The sequence below is a fragment of the Corvus kubaryi genome, unplaced genomic scaffold (genome assembly GCF_017639235.1).
Source record: "Corvus kubaryi isolate FWS band 111438036 unplaced genomic scaffold, C.kubaryi_AGA036_p1.0 37398, whole genome shotgun sequence".
Classification (NCBI taxonomy): domain Eukaryota; kingdom Metazoa; phylum Chordata; class Aves; order Passeriformes; family Corvidae; genus Corvus; species Corvus kubaryi.
The window spans coordinates 1,388,131-1,400,641 of NW_024581137.1; the positions used below are offsets into that span (position 1 = coordinate 1,388,131).

The window sequence follows — 12,511 nt, forward strand, 5'->3', positions numbered from 1 at the left end:
TTAGACGACCCGCCTGGCACACCCACAAGCGCAGCCGGCGTGTGGGAGCGGCTCCTCCCGCCGCTCCGGCACCAATCCCGACCCTTGGGTGCGTGCTCCCTCCCCGGGCCGAAGCGCTGAGCCTGCGTCCAGACTCTGCGTGTGAGAGCCCTGCCCAGCCTGAGGGCGGCTCGGCCTCTCTCCCTCCTTCCCTCTCTCCTTCTTCCCTCTCTCCGGGCCCAGCCGGGACATCCCCACCCGCCGGCCCGGGCCTCCGTGCCGACAGGGGGAGCCGCAGGCGGAGCTGAGGCGGGGGCTCGCCGCGCCGCGCGCCGGGGCAGCAATGTGGGGCGCCCGGGGGGCCGCCGTGCCGCGGTGGTGCCGGGCCCTGCGCAGCTCCGCCGCCCTGGGCGGCCCCAGGAACCTGCTGCGGAAAATGCTCCGCAAGAATAAGTAGGAACGGGGCTCTCCCGGGGTGCGGGGCCCTGGCGGGGTGGGTTGTGGCCCTGGGGTAAGGGGGGCTGTGGGGCTCGGGCGCTTCCGCGGCCCCGGTAGCGCGGAGGAGAGAGAGACAGCGACCCCGAGCCGCCCATCTCAGCTGGTCGGCAGCGGCTGAACGTGTGCCCAGGTGGCCAAGAAGGCCAATGGCCCTGGCCTATATCAGCAATAGTATGTCCTGCAGGACCAGGGCAGTGATTGTCCCTCCGTGCTCGGCACTGGTGAGGCCGCGCCTCGAGTGCTGTGTTAAATTCTGGGCTTCCTCAGTACAGTAAAAACATTGAGGTGCTGGAGCGTGTCCAGGTGAAGGGTCTGGAGCACAAGTCCGATGAGGAGCAGCTGAGCGAGCTGGGGATGTTTAGTCTGAAGAAAAGGAGGCTCGCGGGGACCTTACCACTCTCTACAACAGCCTGAAAGGAAGTTGTAGCCAGGTGGGGGTCGGTCTCTTCTCCCAGGTAACAAGGTGGCAGGACAAGAGGAAATGGCCTCAAGGTGCACTAAGGAAGATTTAGATTGGATATTGGGAGAAATTTCTTCACTGAAAGGGAAGAATGGTCAAGCAATGGAACAGGATCCCCAGGAAAGTGATGTAGTCATTGTCCCTGGAAGTGTTCAGAAAATGTGTAGAAGTGGTGCTTAGAGACATGGTTTAGTGCTGGACTTGGCAGTGCTGGGTTAATAGTAGGACTTGATGATCTTGGCCATATTTTCCTACCTTAATATTTCTATGAATCTAAAGAAACCTCAGAGTTGTTCTTTTCCACCCCCTTGCTGTCTGTGAAGCTTCAACTGTGGATGGGAAGTATTGTTTTCCACACCTCTGCTGTGGGGAGAGCTACTTGCGTGAAAACCTGGGTGTTGTGTGCTTTCAGGCAGGTGGAATATAAATTACACAGGGAATCCTTGTTTCTCTGAGCTGCTGAAAGATAAGGCTGATTTCCTTTCCTTTTCCCAAAAGAAAGAAGTTCTGGTATGACAGCCCTACTCTGGGACCGCAAACGGTAAGTGCAAGCTCTTAAGGCGATGTGTTTATTTGTGCCAGGAGGAACAGACTTGTGTTTCTGCCATTGATTGTAACTTCCAAGCATTTTCTGATGGAAAAATAGGAGGATTTTGTGAACGAACAGTAGGGCTCCAGTTTGACTGTGACAGGATTGCCATTTGGCTCCCCATGGCTGTTTCCTTGTCTATACTGATCTTTCATCTTTGCCAGCATCAACACTCTCTTGCACACTCCTGACTACTGATCCAGATTAAAACTTCTATGAGCTTAGTTTAATGAAAAATTTTTTAAATGTTTGTTTTTTCAAACAAGCAAAGCTTTTCAGTCAATACGTGCTGTATTTGAGAAAACATCTATGGAGCTTCATAACTTGCTACAAAATACAAAAGGAACTTCAGAAACTTTGACTGTAGTACATGAATGTCAAAGATTTTGTGAACAGAAGTATTCTTTATTGAAACACTTGATACATAGGACCTATATAAAGCCATCACAGCTGCAGGAATGAAATAAGAGCATACTTAGTAAAGTGCATGAATCTGTATATAGTTGCCTAATACAAGTGTGTAACTACTGTTTAACGTGTTGTTTGTTTCTTTTTAAAGTTGTATAAACCAACAAAGTTGGACTTTTTAATGAAAAATGACCTGACAGAAACGAGGAAAAAAGATAACATGCGCTGCAGAGTCTTGAATGGTCTTATTCATAAAGCTGTGTTAGGGATGGCAACTACCTGTGAAGTCAGTCAAGAATTTTATGATCTCAAGCTGGAAATCTGCAAGGTGAGTGCCAAAGCTACAGCTTGTGCTGGGCCACTCTGATTACATTGTGCAGTTGGCAAGGATGTGCCAAAGGAGCTCCCCTGGGTGTTGTGATGAGTGCAAGAGGAGTTTTACGGCATTGCTTTTGATGTAGCAGAGTGCAGCAAGATCAGGCTCTGGAGTACACACTCGGAGAGCTTTGCCACTGTAGTACCTGGCTTAGGAGACCTTTGCCACTCTAATGCAAATGCAACTTGGGCCAATTAAATGGTGACTCTCCTGGTATGACTTTTTTTTTTCTGTTACTCAGACATAAGCTCTTTGTCTTGCCCTTTCAGAAGGAGGAGCTTGGTTTTACCAACATAAGTGTATCTTTCCAAGAGTCTTTTCTTGCAGCTGTGTGAGAGTTGTCAGCTCCTTGTGCCGCTCACCAGCAACATTACAGGCAGAAGAACTAAGTGATGCATGAGATCAGTTAAAAAAAAAGGGCAAGTCTAAGAAAATGTCGTTGTCAAGCAAGATCTGAGAAAGAATTGACATTTGTATGTAATTGTAGCTAGTGTCATAATTTGTGGATTTGAAAGGGATGTAAGAGCTCTGATACAGGAAGTAAGTCAGTCTCCACATTCTTGTTTGTTGTCTGTAGTTTTTATCTTCTACATTTGCTGTTCTGTAAAGATTAAATTATAGCAGTGTTTGGCTTAAAAGCTTGGTGGACTCAGCTTTTGGTATTTAGAAGCATGGTAAAAAAAAATGTACGTTGTAGCTGCATCTATGACAAAAGGTTTCTCATTCATGACTGAAATAGGTGATTTTGCCAGCTGAGGTCATTCTGTTGTCAGACAAGTGTTCAAAATTACATGGGCAGGATAAGTTTTGGCTCTGTATGTGCAATATCCTTCACAGAGTATTTCTGTCTGTCTAGAGCTTTGAGGATTGCTTGTCTCAGATCACATGTCTGCATGTAAAATCGCTGGCTGGTGTGGGCAAGACACAGCGCTTTCAGGAGGCATTGCTGTAAATTAAACAACTTACAACATGAGAGAGGGAAAGGAACAGCCATCTTCCCAATACAATACAGATCTTACAGCTGCACAGTGTCTGTGTTGCACTGGGACATGGCTGGGCATAGGTCAGTCCTGATTTACTCATGAACTGATTCTGGTCTGATATAATTTCTTCTGTTATCAAAAGAAATTTTCTAGTAAGCTTTCTGCAATCCATCAGAGACTTCATTGTATATGAAGTGATGAAGAGTGTGTGTATATATATCATTTTAAAGACAGATTTGCCTTTTTTATAGGTGTCCCTGTCATCCAACTTTTCAGCATGCCGTGTGTACTGGAACCCCGTTTCCACTACGGAGGAGGAAAGTTATGTTGAAAATGTGCTGCGAAAGAGCGCTCCACGTATACGGTACTGCTGTGGGATAGACAGGCCACTTCCTGAATCCAGAGCCATTTCTTAAGTACCACTTCTTCAGTATGTCTGACAATCTAGATTTGACCTACTGGCATGCTTTAGGTTTTTACATACTTGGAGTAGAGCATCTCCTGTGATGAGCTTCACACGGAAGGGCGGCTGTGTCAGACCAGCTGTGTGATCTTTTTCTGGAGCACAGCTGGCTTATTTGGCTTCTGTGCTTTCCCAGGGCTGGAGTGGGCTGAGCAGAAAGCAAGAGGAGTGTGGATGAGGTTTCACTCCCCTGTCCTCATGGTGGTGGCTGGACAGGCTGTGTGGGACAGTACCCCAGAACGGGATGCTGCACAAAGGAGTTGCAACTACAAGGATCTCCTTGCAGATTCACTGGGCAATTCTGATTGCTAGGGATGATTTGGGCCTCCGGAAGGGATGACTGTTATTACAGAAATTCTTCACAATACTGATACTAGAAAACCCCACAAAATTTAGAATGCTACCATGTATTGTGATGCTTTTGCCCATTTTTCCAACACAGAGTCCAGTGAGTTTTCAGGATATCATTGAGATTTTTGTCTCTTCCCCCCTTTCCTTGGCTTTCCCTCTGCTATCCAGCCAGTCTGTTGGAAGTTCAGGACTTTCACCCATGTGGAAGGTGGTGTAGAAGCATACTTGCAAAGCCATTTCCTTTCCCCATTTCCCTAGGCTGTGTAATTTCTGCTCCAACATAATGCTCTCTTCTACTCCACAGCTTCCACTCTTTAAGAAGGAAGGTTTCTGGCTGAGAAGAAGACAAGGGGAGCCCTGTCAGTCCTTCCTGGAGCTAGCATGTAGAATAAGTTGTCCTGCCCTGCTCTGAGGGCTCTATCCCCCACTGCTCTTATCCCTACAGTGGGGATAAGGATACCAAATGAAGTGGGGAATGACCTGTGCCAGCCTATGCATATAGATACAGACAAACCTAAAATCATCAATACTCAGCTGGACCTGCAGCCTGTAGTTTTTGTATGCTGTGCATTCGAAGTTGGGTTTCTGCAGTGGTGTATTGCTTAGCACTAACCTGAATAGCTTCCCATCAGACTCAAAGTTTTGCACACCATATCTTTAAATGTACAGGGCTGCTGGATTTAATTTAACACCTTTTACTCGTCCTGGAGATGCTATACTGATACTCATGCCGGTGAATGCTGTATTTTTGCCAGGTATCTTCTGAAGAGTCAGCAGATTGTAGGAAACATACCCCCAGTAGTATTTATAAAAGACAAAGAAGCTGCAGCTGTAAAAGAGGTAATTCTAATCTTTGACTCAATGTACAAATATAGTGACTTAGGGGAGAGCTGATCATGTAGTTGCTCTACCAATTTACATCAAAAATTAGTCTTTCTCTATAGTTGCAAAGCATTTTAACCATCAATCTTGAGTAAGATTGATGCATTTATAATATGTAGAAGAATTGTTGGCTGTATCATTAGGCCAATGAAGAATTTTGAAAAAATTGACTTACTATTTTAAGGATTAATATGTGGTTGCCTAGTGTATATGATTATAGAAATGAGGTTGGAGGAGCTCTTTTCCACATTTTAAATGTTATGTCTTTTTAAGATGCAATTGAATAACTAGTGATGTTTTTATTTTTATTTTTTTCCCTGTAACCCTTTCCATCTGTGAATTGTTAAAATGTCTCTAGGGAAGTGCAAATCTTTGCATAGGGGATGTAGGCTTATTCATACTACATTTTTTTTTCCTTCATTTTTAAAATTGTCTTTACTATTTCATGTTTCCTGTCAAGGTGTTGATAGTTTTAACTAGTCAACATATTACTAGAATAATGATGTTTCCTAGGAATTTGCTGTCAGTGGGACTGTGAAGCAAGATCTCTAAAACACTGAGATTTCCATAAGAGAAAGATGACACCAATGAGTAGAATTTAATGAGAAATGTCTCCTCAAGCTGTTGATGTGAACAGAAGTTGAAAAGAACGTGTTCATGTTTCTGTGCCCTGAAGTGCCTTATTATTTATAATAGTGTTACTGTTACAGCCAATTACTGTTAGAGACTTATGGGTTCCTGCAGTGTGCATGAGCAGACCTGGAAGGAATAAAAAGAATTTCAGATTCTCTAGAAATGCAATGAACTGCCTGAGCTTTCTGTGGTCAGAAAAATTCTGAGTTTCACAGAAGACAAGTAAAAACCCTCTTTATATCACTTCTGTCAGGGAATGACACTGGGAAGCACATAGATGGATTATTTTCTCCTGCTTCATAGTTCATCAGATTTATGTCAATCACAGATTCAAATAACATGCTGAACTTGGTTTTTAAGTATTGTAAGTAAGGGAAAAAACATCCAATTAAACACTTGGATAAAAAATCTGATTAATTGGAATAATACAATGAACTAGAAAGGAATTAAAGAAAAGCTGAAATAAAATTTCAAATGAGAGAAGATTTTCACAATTATGTATAGTCTGTGAGCACTGCATGTAATAGATTTGTAGCATTTACTGGTTAGATGCCATGTTAAAAGGGATTTTGGAATTCCATACTTACATATAAGAGAAATGCAAACTTGCAGAAAGGGAGAAGAGGTGAAAAAAATCTCAGTGTAAGGATGTTATGAAAAAGGATTTGCAAGAATGAGGTAAGAACGAATAAACCAAAAATGATATATGTCAGACAATCCCTAGCCAAGGGTTCATAATGCACGTAAGGCAAAAAACTTCGTAGGAATCTCTGGGTCTATTAAATCACTGTTTGACACAAACATCCCAGGCAAGAAGTGTAAGCAGTTCCATGTAAATGAAGGGAAAGGCTGTTTTGAAGTGGTTTTGCTAAATATTCCAAACATAGAAAAGAACATATTTGCTGTTAGATACTTGTCTGTTTGTGAACAAAGTAGATTTAAACAGGATCCTTAATATGCCTTCATGTGTTTACAGGTCGAGGACTTACTGGCAATTGCTGATTTTGGACCTCCAGAAGAAGAAGAAACATCTCAAAATGATTCAAGGTGGGTCTTTTTGATTCAGAATTGTACAAGTGTCCATTTTCATCTCTGTTGGCCAATTAAATTTGGTATTATTTGACATAAGAGAAAGTATATTTTAATTAGATGTGTACATTGTTACTCACAGACCCTATACTTGTTACGGTATTAATATCTTAATTTTTATGAGGGAAATGTGTGTAGAATTTCTAGGATTTCAAGACTTGATGTGTTTATGATAATCAAAATTTTAAAAATGCTCTGCAGCAGTAATATTTGTTTCTTTCTGGTAATTATCTCATGAGGATGAAAACCACATTTACCAGTACTGCTCTACTTGTCCACCTCTTTCTGATACAAGTTTGGTTTGTTATACATGGATTGCCAGTTTACTGATAGATCCCCTTAAGTTAATTTAGCATTCTTCTGTGAGAGATTTTTGGCTGCGCAGAGAGAGGGCTGAACAACCTGTTGGAATGGTGGTTCTGGATGCTCTCAAAGCCAACAGCCTTTGCACTTGTGTGCTGCAGTCTGTTGGTAGAAATGCTTTCTGTGCCTCGGCATCTCACAGGATGGTTCATCAGGTGTGAATCAGAAATAGCTTCCTGTGGGAAGTCATTGCTGTAACAGATTCCCCAAAGGGCACCTAACATCTTCCACTGTATCTTGGGGAAATAGTCAAGTCCAGCATAAAGTGTCACATCACTCTGATGTGTTTTGGGCACAGGCTGCTGCTTCTCACTTCTTGGAAGAGCTGGGAGAAGTCTTGAGTTCCTTGGGGCTCCCAGGTCCAGTGCTCACCTGTGCACATTTTTCCCAGAGACAAGCAGTTTCATCTGGCACGTTGTTGCTTTATTGGCCTTCTCCCATTAAATCTGTTGACACAGACTGTCCTTGGACACATCATATGGTGCTATCTCTTCCTTTGTAATGCAGGGAACACAGGGTGTTAATAAAGTCAAACTGAAAAGTCCAGTTTATTTCTGTGTTACTCAAGTTGTCAAAAATAGCATTATTCCTCAAAATATATGCAGGGAGGAAACCCAAACCAATACTTGTTTTCTTTTCCACAGCAAACTCTTCCCTTCAACAACTCAATCTTCAGATTCACCCATGAGGCCTAATCTCTTTGGTATTGATCATGAACTGCTGAATAAACAGATTATGGACTATAAAAAAATGAAAGCGTCAAGACATATGGAAAGCATTGCCTGGACAGAGAAGCAGGAGCAGCAGCTTTCTAAGATTCAAAAGAAAATGAAAAAGAGAAAAACAAGGAATCCTCCTGACAATGACGATGTTATGCCACAGAAACACTTACTGGACAGATACGAAGCTGATTACTGGGATGCTAACATTGAATCAGCCTCGGACTATGAGCTGCAGGATGAATTACAGGAAGAGGTGGATGAGTTGGAGATGGATGATGACAAAACTTTAAGTCAGTCTACTGGTAAACTGAAATGAAGTGAAAAAGCCACTCCCTTCAAAATGGAGGCTGCCAATAGCAAAAAAAAAAGACTGCCATAGCTACTGAAAGATTCATTTTATACAACATGTTTACCACTTCCTCATTCAAACTAATAGATTTGCCACATGTGAGGAGGTTTGCTAGTACAAAGTATGTAAGAAAAGCTGCCATTAGTGATATTCTGTTAAGCAGCTTTCAAGTTGCTGCAGTTGAGGGACTTCCAACTGGAGAGCAGTTTTGTAATGAAAAAATATACCTATTGCAGCCCTGAGTTAAAACTTCTTGCAGTTGTGTTGACTATTTCCAATAAAATTATGGTTGCTATATTGCAATATTTCTTTTAATTATTTTGTTAATTTTTTTTTTAGCGACCTGTATAAAAATTATCACAAAGTGATGGTGTCATTCTGATATCAGGAAGGAAGAGGGAAGCAAAATAATGACAGTGGTATTCAGCTTCCTCAAACAAAGACCAGGACAGGGTCTTCTCTAGAGGACCAGTCTAATGGAGGAACACTTTCCACAAGAAGATGAAACTTACTGAAATTGTGGCCAATAAAATTGCAACCCTGAAAGAAAATAATTTGATAGTTGTGCAAGGGGAACTGCAATCAGAAAAAAATGGAGAACTGCTTATCCATTGGGTAAAATCAGCCAAAGCATTGACTGTGACTTAAAAAAATGTATTAACAACTTGAAAAGCGGAGAAAGAGCAGCAGGGAAGAATGTCCTAGAAACTGAGATTTGAAAATTAATAGGGAATCATATAAAAAGAGCTTTCTGACTCAAGGCACATAAAAAATAATAGCATGAGTGAAAAAAGGCAGAAGGCTTCAAGCTTCAAAGAAATTATAATGAACAAGGTAGTAAAAGGGAATTCTACCAGAAATGCAGAAAATTTAATTCCAGTAGTTAATGGGGAGGTGAACACAGGGGAGGTTGCCCTACAATATAGCAGAATCACAGAATAGGTGGAAGAGATCTTAAAGATCGTCTAGACCCAAGCTCCCTGCCATGGGTAGAGACACCTTTACCTGGACCAGGTTGCTCAGAGCCCCATCCAACCTGACCTTGAACACTTCCAGGGATGGGGCATCATGGACAAGCTTCTCTTGACAACCTGTGCCAGTGCCTCACCACCCTAATGGAACAATTTCTTCCTCATATCTCATCTAAATCTACTCTCTTTTCATTTAAAACTTAGGACTTGTCCTATCACTACACTTCAAGAACACTGCAATCATCAGTCATAGTCAATGCAGATTCACAAAAAAAAAGGTCCAGTTTAAATAATTCAGTATCCTATAATAAAGTCACCTGCCCAGCAGATGAAGGGAATGCGGTGGATGTAGTTTTTCTTGGGTTTTGTTTGCTGTCCATCACAGTATCCTTTGGGGCACATTTTCTGACTGTGGGATGAGTGGGTTCATGGTGTGCTGGGTGAAGAACTGGCTGAAGGGCAGAGCTCAAGGGTTGTGGTGAACAGGGCCACATCTGGCTGGTGACTGGTCACCAGTGGTGTTCCTCAGGGATCAGTCCTAGGGCCAGTTCTGTTCAATGTATTTATCAATGACCTGGATGCAGGCTTGAATGCACCATGAGCAAGTTCACTGATGATTCCAAACTGGGAGGTGCTGCTGACTCTCCTGAGGGACAAGATGGCTTGCAGAGGGATCTGGGTAGCTTGGAGCATTTGGGCAAACACCAGTGGCATGAAATTGAACAAGAATAAATGCCAGATTCTGCACCTAGGAAGGAGTAATGGCAGGCACAAGTCTAAACTGGGTGAGGAGTGGCTGGAGAGCAGCGCTGCAGAAGGGGTCTGGGGCTGGCAGGAGGCTCAACAGGAATCAGCCGTGTGTGCCCAGGCAGCCTAGGGGGCAAACCGTGTGCCCTGGAATGCATCAAACACAGCTTCACCAGCCACTCCAAAGAGGGGGTTATCCTGCTGTATTTGGTGTTTGCGTGGCCTCACCCTGAGTGTTGTGTGTGCTTCTGGGCTGCACAATTTCAAAAGGATGTGAAGGTCCCTGAATGCATCCAGAGGAAGGCACCGAAGCTGTGGAAGGGGCTGGCAGGGTGTCCTGTGAGGAGCAGCTCAGGACACTGGGGTGTTCTTGTTTGGAGAGAAGGTGGCTGAGGGGCAACCTCACTGGTGTCTACAATTTTCTGAAGGGAGGAAGGGGAAAAGGTCCCTCTTTTCCGTGGGACCCAGTGCCAGGTCATGTGGGAATGGCTCAAAGCTGTGCCCCTCAGAAGAGGTTCAGACTTGGTAAGAGGAAGCATTTCTTTACCCAGTGGGTGTTCAAACCCTGGGTTCAACCCTGGAACAGGCTCCCGAGAGAGGTGGTCAATCCCTCAAGCCTGTCAGTGTTTAAGAGACATTTGGACAATGCCCTTAATACCATGCTTTTGATTTTGGTCAGCCCTGAAGTAGTCAGGCAGTTAGACTCAATGATCATCCCTTCCAACTCAGCTCTTTTCAATTCAATTTGATCCAATTTGATTTTATTTGGGTCTTGTTGCTTCCTCCTCCTTTCCTTACCCCTAGATGCTCAGGATATCTTTGATGACGTTTCTTTCCAGCCCTTCACTAGAAGAAGGGATGGAATGGGCAATAGTGTCCCAGCCTGGGCATTGGCTCTGTCACTTTGTAGGAAGGAGACATGTACCTTCTGATGGGGCTGAAAGCTGTGGATAACCTCAAGAGCATTTGATCACCTGAACACATTTGCAAAAAGCACACAGAAACTGTGGTTTTTGAAAGTCTTCTGTGTTTATCCAGTTTAGCTGGGCTTCCACAGGATGGCAAACTCCCTCATCTCTGACACTCAGATTAAAGATCTGGGCTTTAAGATCAATCCCTCGGTCTGGAGCAAGAGGTGCTTCAGAACTAAATGGTTACAAACCATTTGATGTGAGCAATACATGTTCATTTCCCTGTGGATTTTTTTCCTCCCTTGTACCCAGCTGTAGAAATACCTGAGCTGTTTCCCTTGGAAAAACCCACTAAAACACAAGACCCAGAGAACAACAGTGCTCCATCAGAGCTGAGGTTCATCTGGCCCAAAACTCTGTCTCCAAAGTGGCCAACCATCAATGTCTACAGGAGAGAACATGAATAGTGCAGATCTTCTGCCAGGCTCCTGGCTGTGCTTGTAGGCTGCCCTCCCCTCTCCACCTCCCACTCCTGCCCAGGGCTCCAGGAGCATATTCCAGCTCAGCCTGAGTGATGCTGTAGGTGTCTCTGCCCCGTCTCCTGGATGGGCCTGGGACTTACACTACAGAGAGCTGCTCTCCTGGATGGAACACTCAGACCTGGGTCATAGCTTGTCATGCAAAACTCTGGGCATAACACAGCAGAACTATTCTATTCTATTCTATTCTATTCTATTCTATTCTATTCTATTCTATTCTTATTCCCTATGCTCACCATGAGTCAAATAACTATGAGACTCTTATTTGCCTGAAATACCAAGTCTTTTTCATCTTCAAAAATATGTTCTAGGACACAAATCTGAAAGATTACAAAGGGAAATGGTATTTTATTTTTATATCTGAATTTTCTATCTGAATGTTATGTCATTTTTTGTTATTTTTCTGAGTCTCTTTCATAGCTGATGCTTGCAAGCATTAACACAATGTACAGGTGTAGCCAGGAGTAGGCTGGTGCATTCTTCACTTTAGATTGAAAAAACATTCCTTGCAGTTTGGCAAAGAAAAGCTACAGAGGCACAGAGAGCAGCTGCAGGAATGCAGCCCAAGCAGTCTCTGTTTCCTGAAGAGTGAGGATGAAAAGAATGAGGATTGGTACTGACTACACACACAAGAGAGCAAAGAGGTGTGTGGTACCATGGGATATTATCCAAAGTAGGACACATATCGATGTCAAGCACACTTTTTGCCTTCCAAAATGTGCTCCACTGTGCTTCTTGGCCAAGGATGAATGAAATGTGCTCTTGTCCCTGATCCACACTTGTATTGTCCTCTGAAAGAGTGGAAAAATGGCATCCCCTCTGGATGGGACAGCAAGCCCGGAGCCCTTCCAAGCAAGGAAGGAAGGCTTCCAAGGCTGTTCACCAGAAGCAAGAACCCCTGGGAAAATTGAGCAAAGTGGAGAGCAGAGCTCGCTCTTGCTCCAAGCTTGCAATGGGCAGGAGAGTGAGAGAGACCCAGGGCACCAGTGGTGGCTGGGAAGCGCAAGTGCAGCAGGCAGGAACGAAGCTGTAGGGGCCCAGAGGAGCCCTGGCAAGGGGCCATGCTCAGTGCTGCAGAAGAAGGCAAAAACACCTGCTGGAGACACTTGCTAGCCCACCATGGGGGGGAAAAAAAGCCTTCCTCCTCTCAGCTGCAGGGCACAAGAGGTCTTCTTCAAGGTGCATGAGCAACCTGGAA

General features: G+C 43.9%; 1 protein-coding gene across 2 annotated transcripts; it reads left to right on the top strand.

Moving 5' to 3' along the window:
- Positions 1-122: 122 nt before the first annotated feature.
- On the top strand, positions 123-8,448 carry RBFA (ribosome binding factor A). 2 transcript variants are annotated; one of them, XM_042043647.1, is made up of 7 exons: positions 123-432; positions 1,436-1,478; positions 2,086-2,262; positions 3,545-3,657; positions 4,863-4,947; positions 6,599-6,669; positions 7,719-8,448. In XM_042043647.1, the coding sequence occupies exons 1-7, from the start codon at positions 323-325 to the stop codon at positions 8,110-8,112; spliced, it is 993 nt and encodes a 330-aa protein (XP_041899581.1). In that variant the 5' UTR covers positions 123-322; the 3' UTR covers positions 8,113-8,448. The 2 variants fall into 2 exon arrangements, with proteins under 2 accessions (XP_041899581.1, XP_041899582.1); XM_042043648.1 differs by having other exon boundaries at positions 348-432; positions 1,350-1,478.
- The last annotated feature ends 4,063 nt before the right edge of the window (positions 8,449-12,511 follow it).

Coding starts and splice junctions, on each gene's coding strand:
- RBFA (XM_042043647.1), top strand. CDS start 323: ATGTGGGGCGCCCGGGGGGCCGCCGTGCCGCGGTGGTGCCGGGCCCTG. Junction 3,658..4,862: donor AAGAGCGCTCCACGTATACG/GTACTGCTGTGG, acceptor TATTTTTGCCAG/GTATCTTCTGAAGAGTCAGC. Junction 4,948..6,598: donor AAGCTGCAGCTGTAAAAGAG/GTAATTCTAATC, acceptor ATGTGTTTACAG/GTCGAGGACTTACTGGCAAT.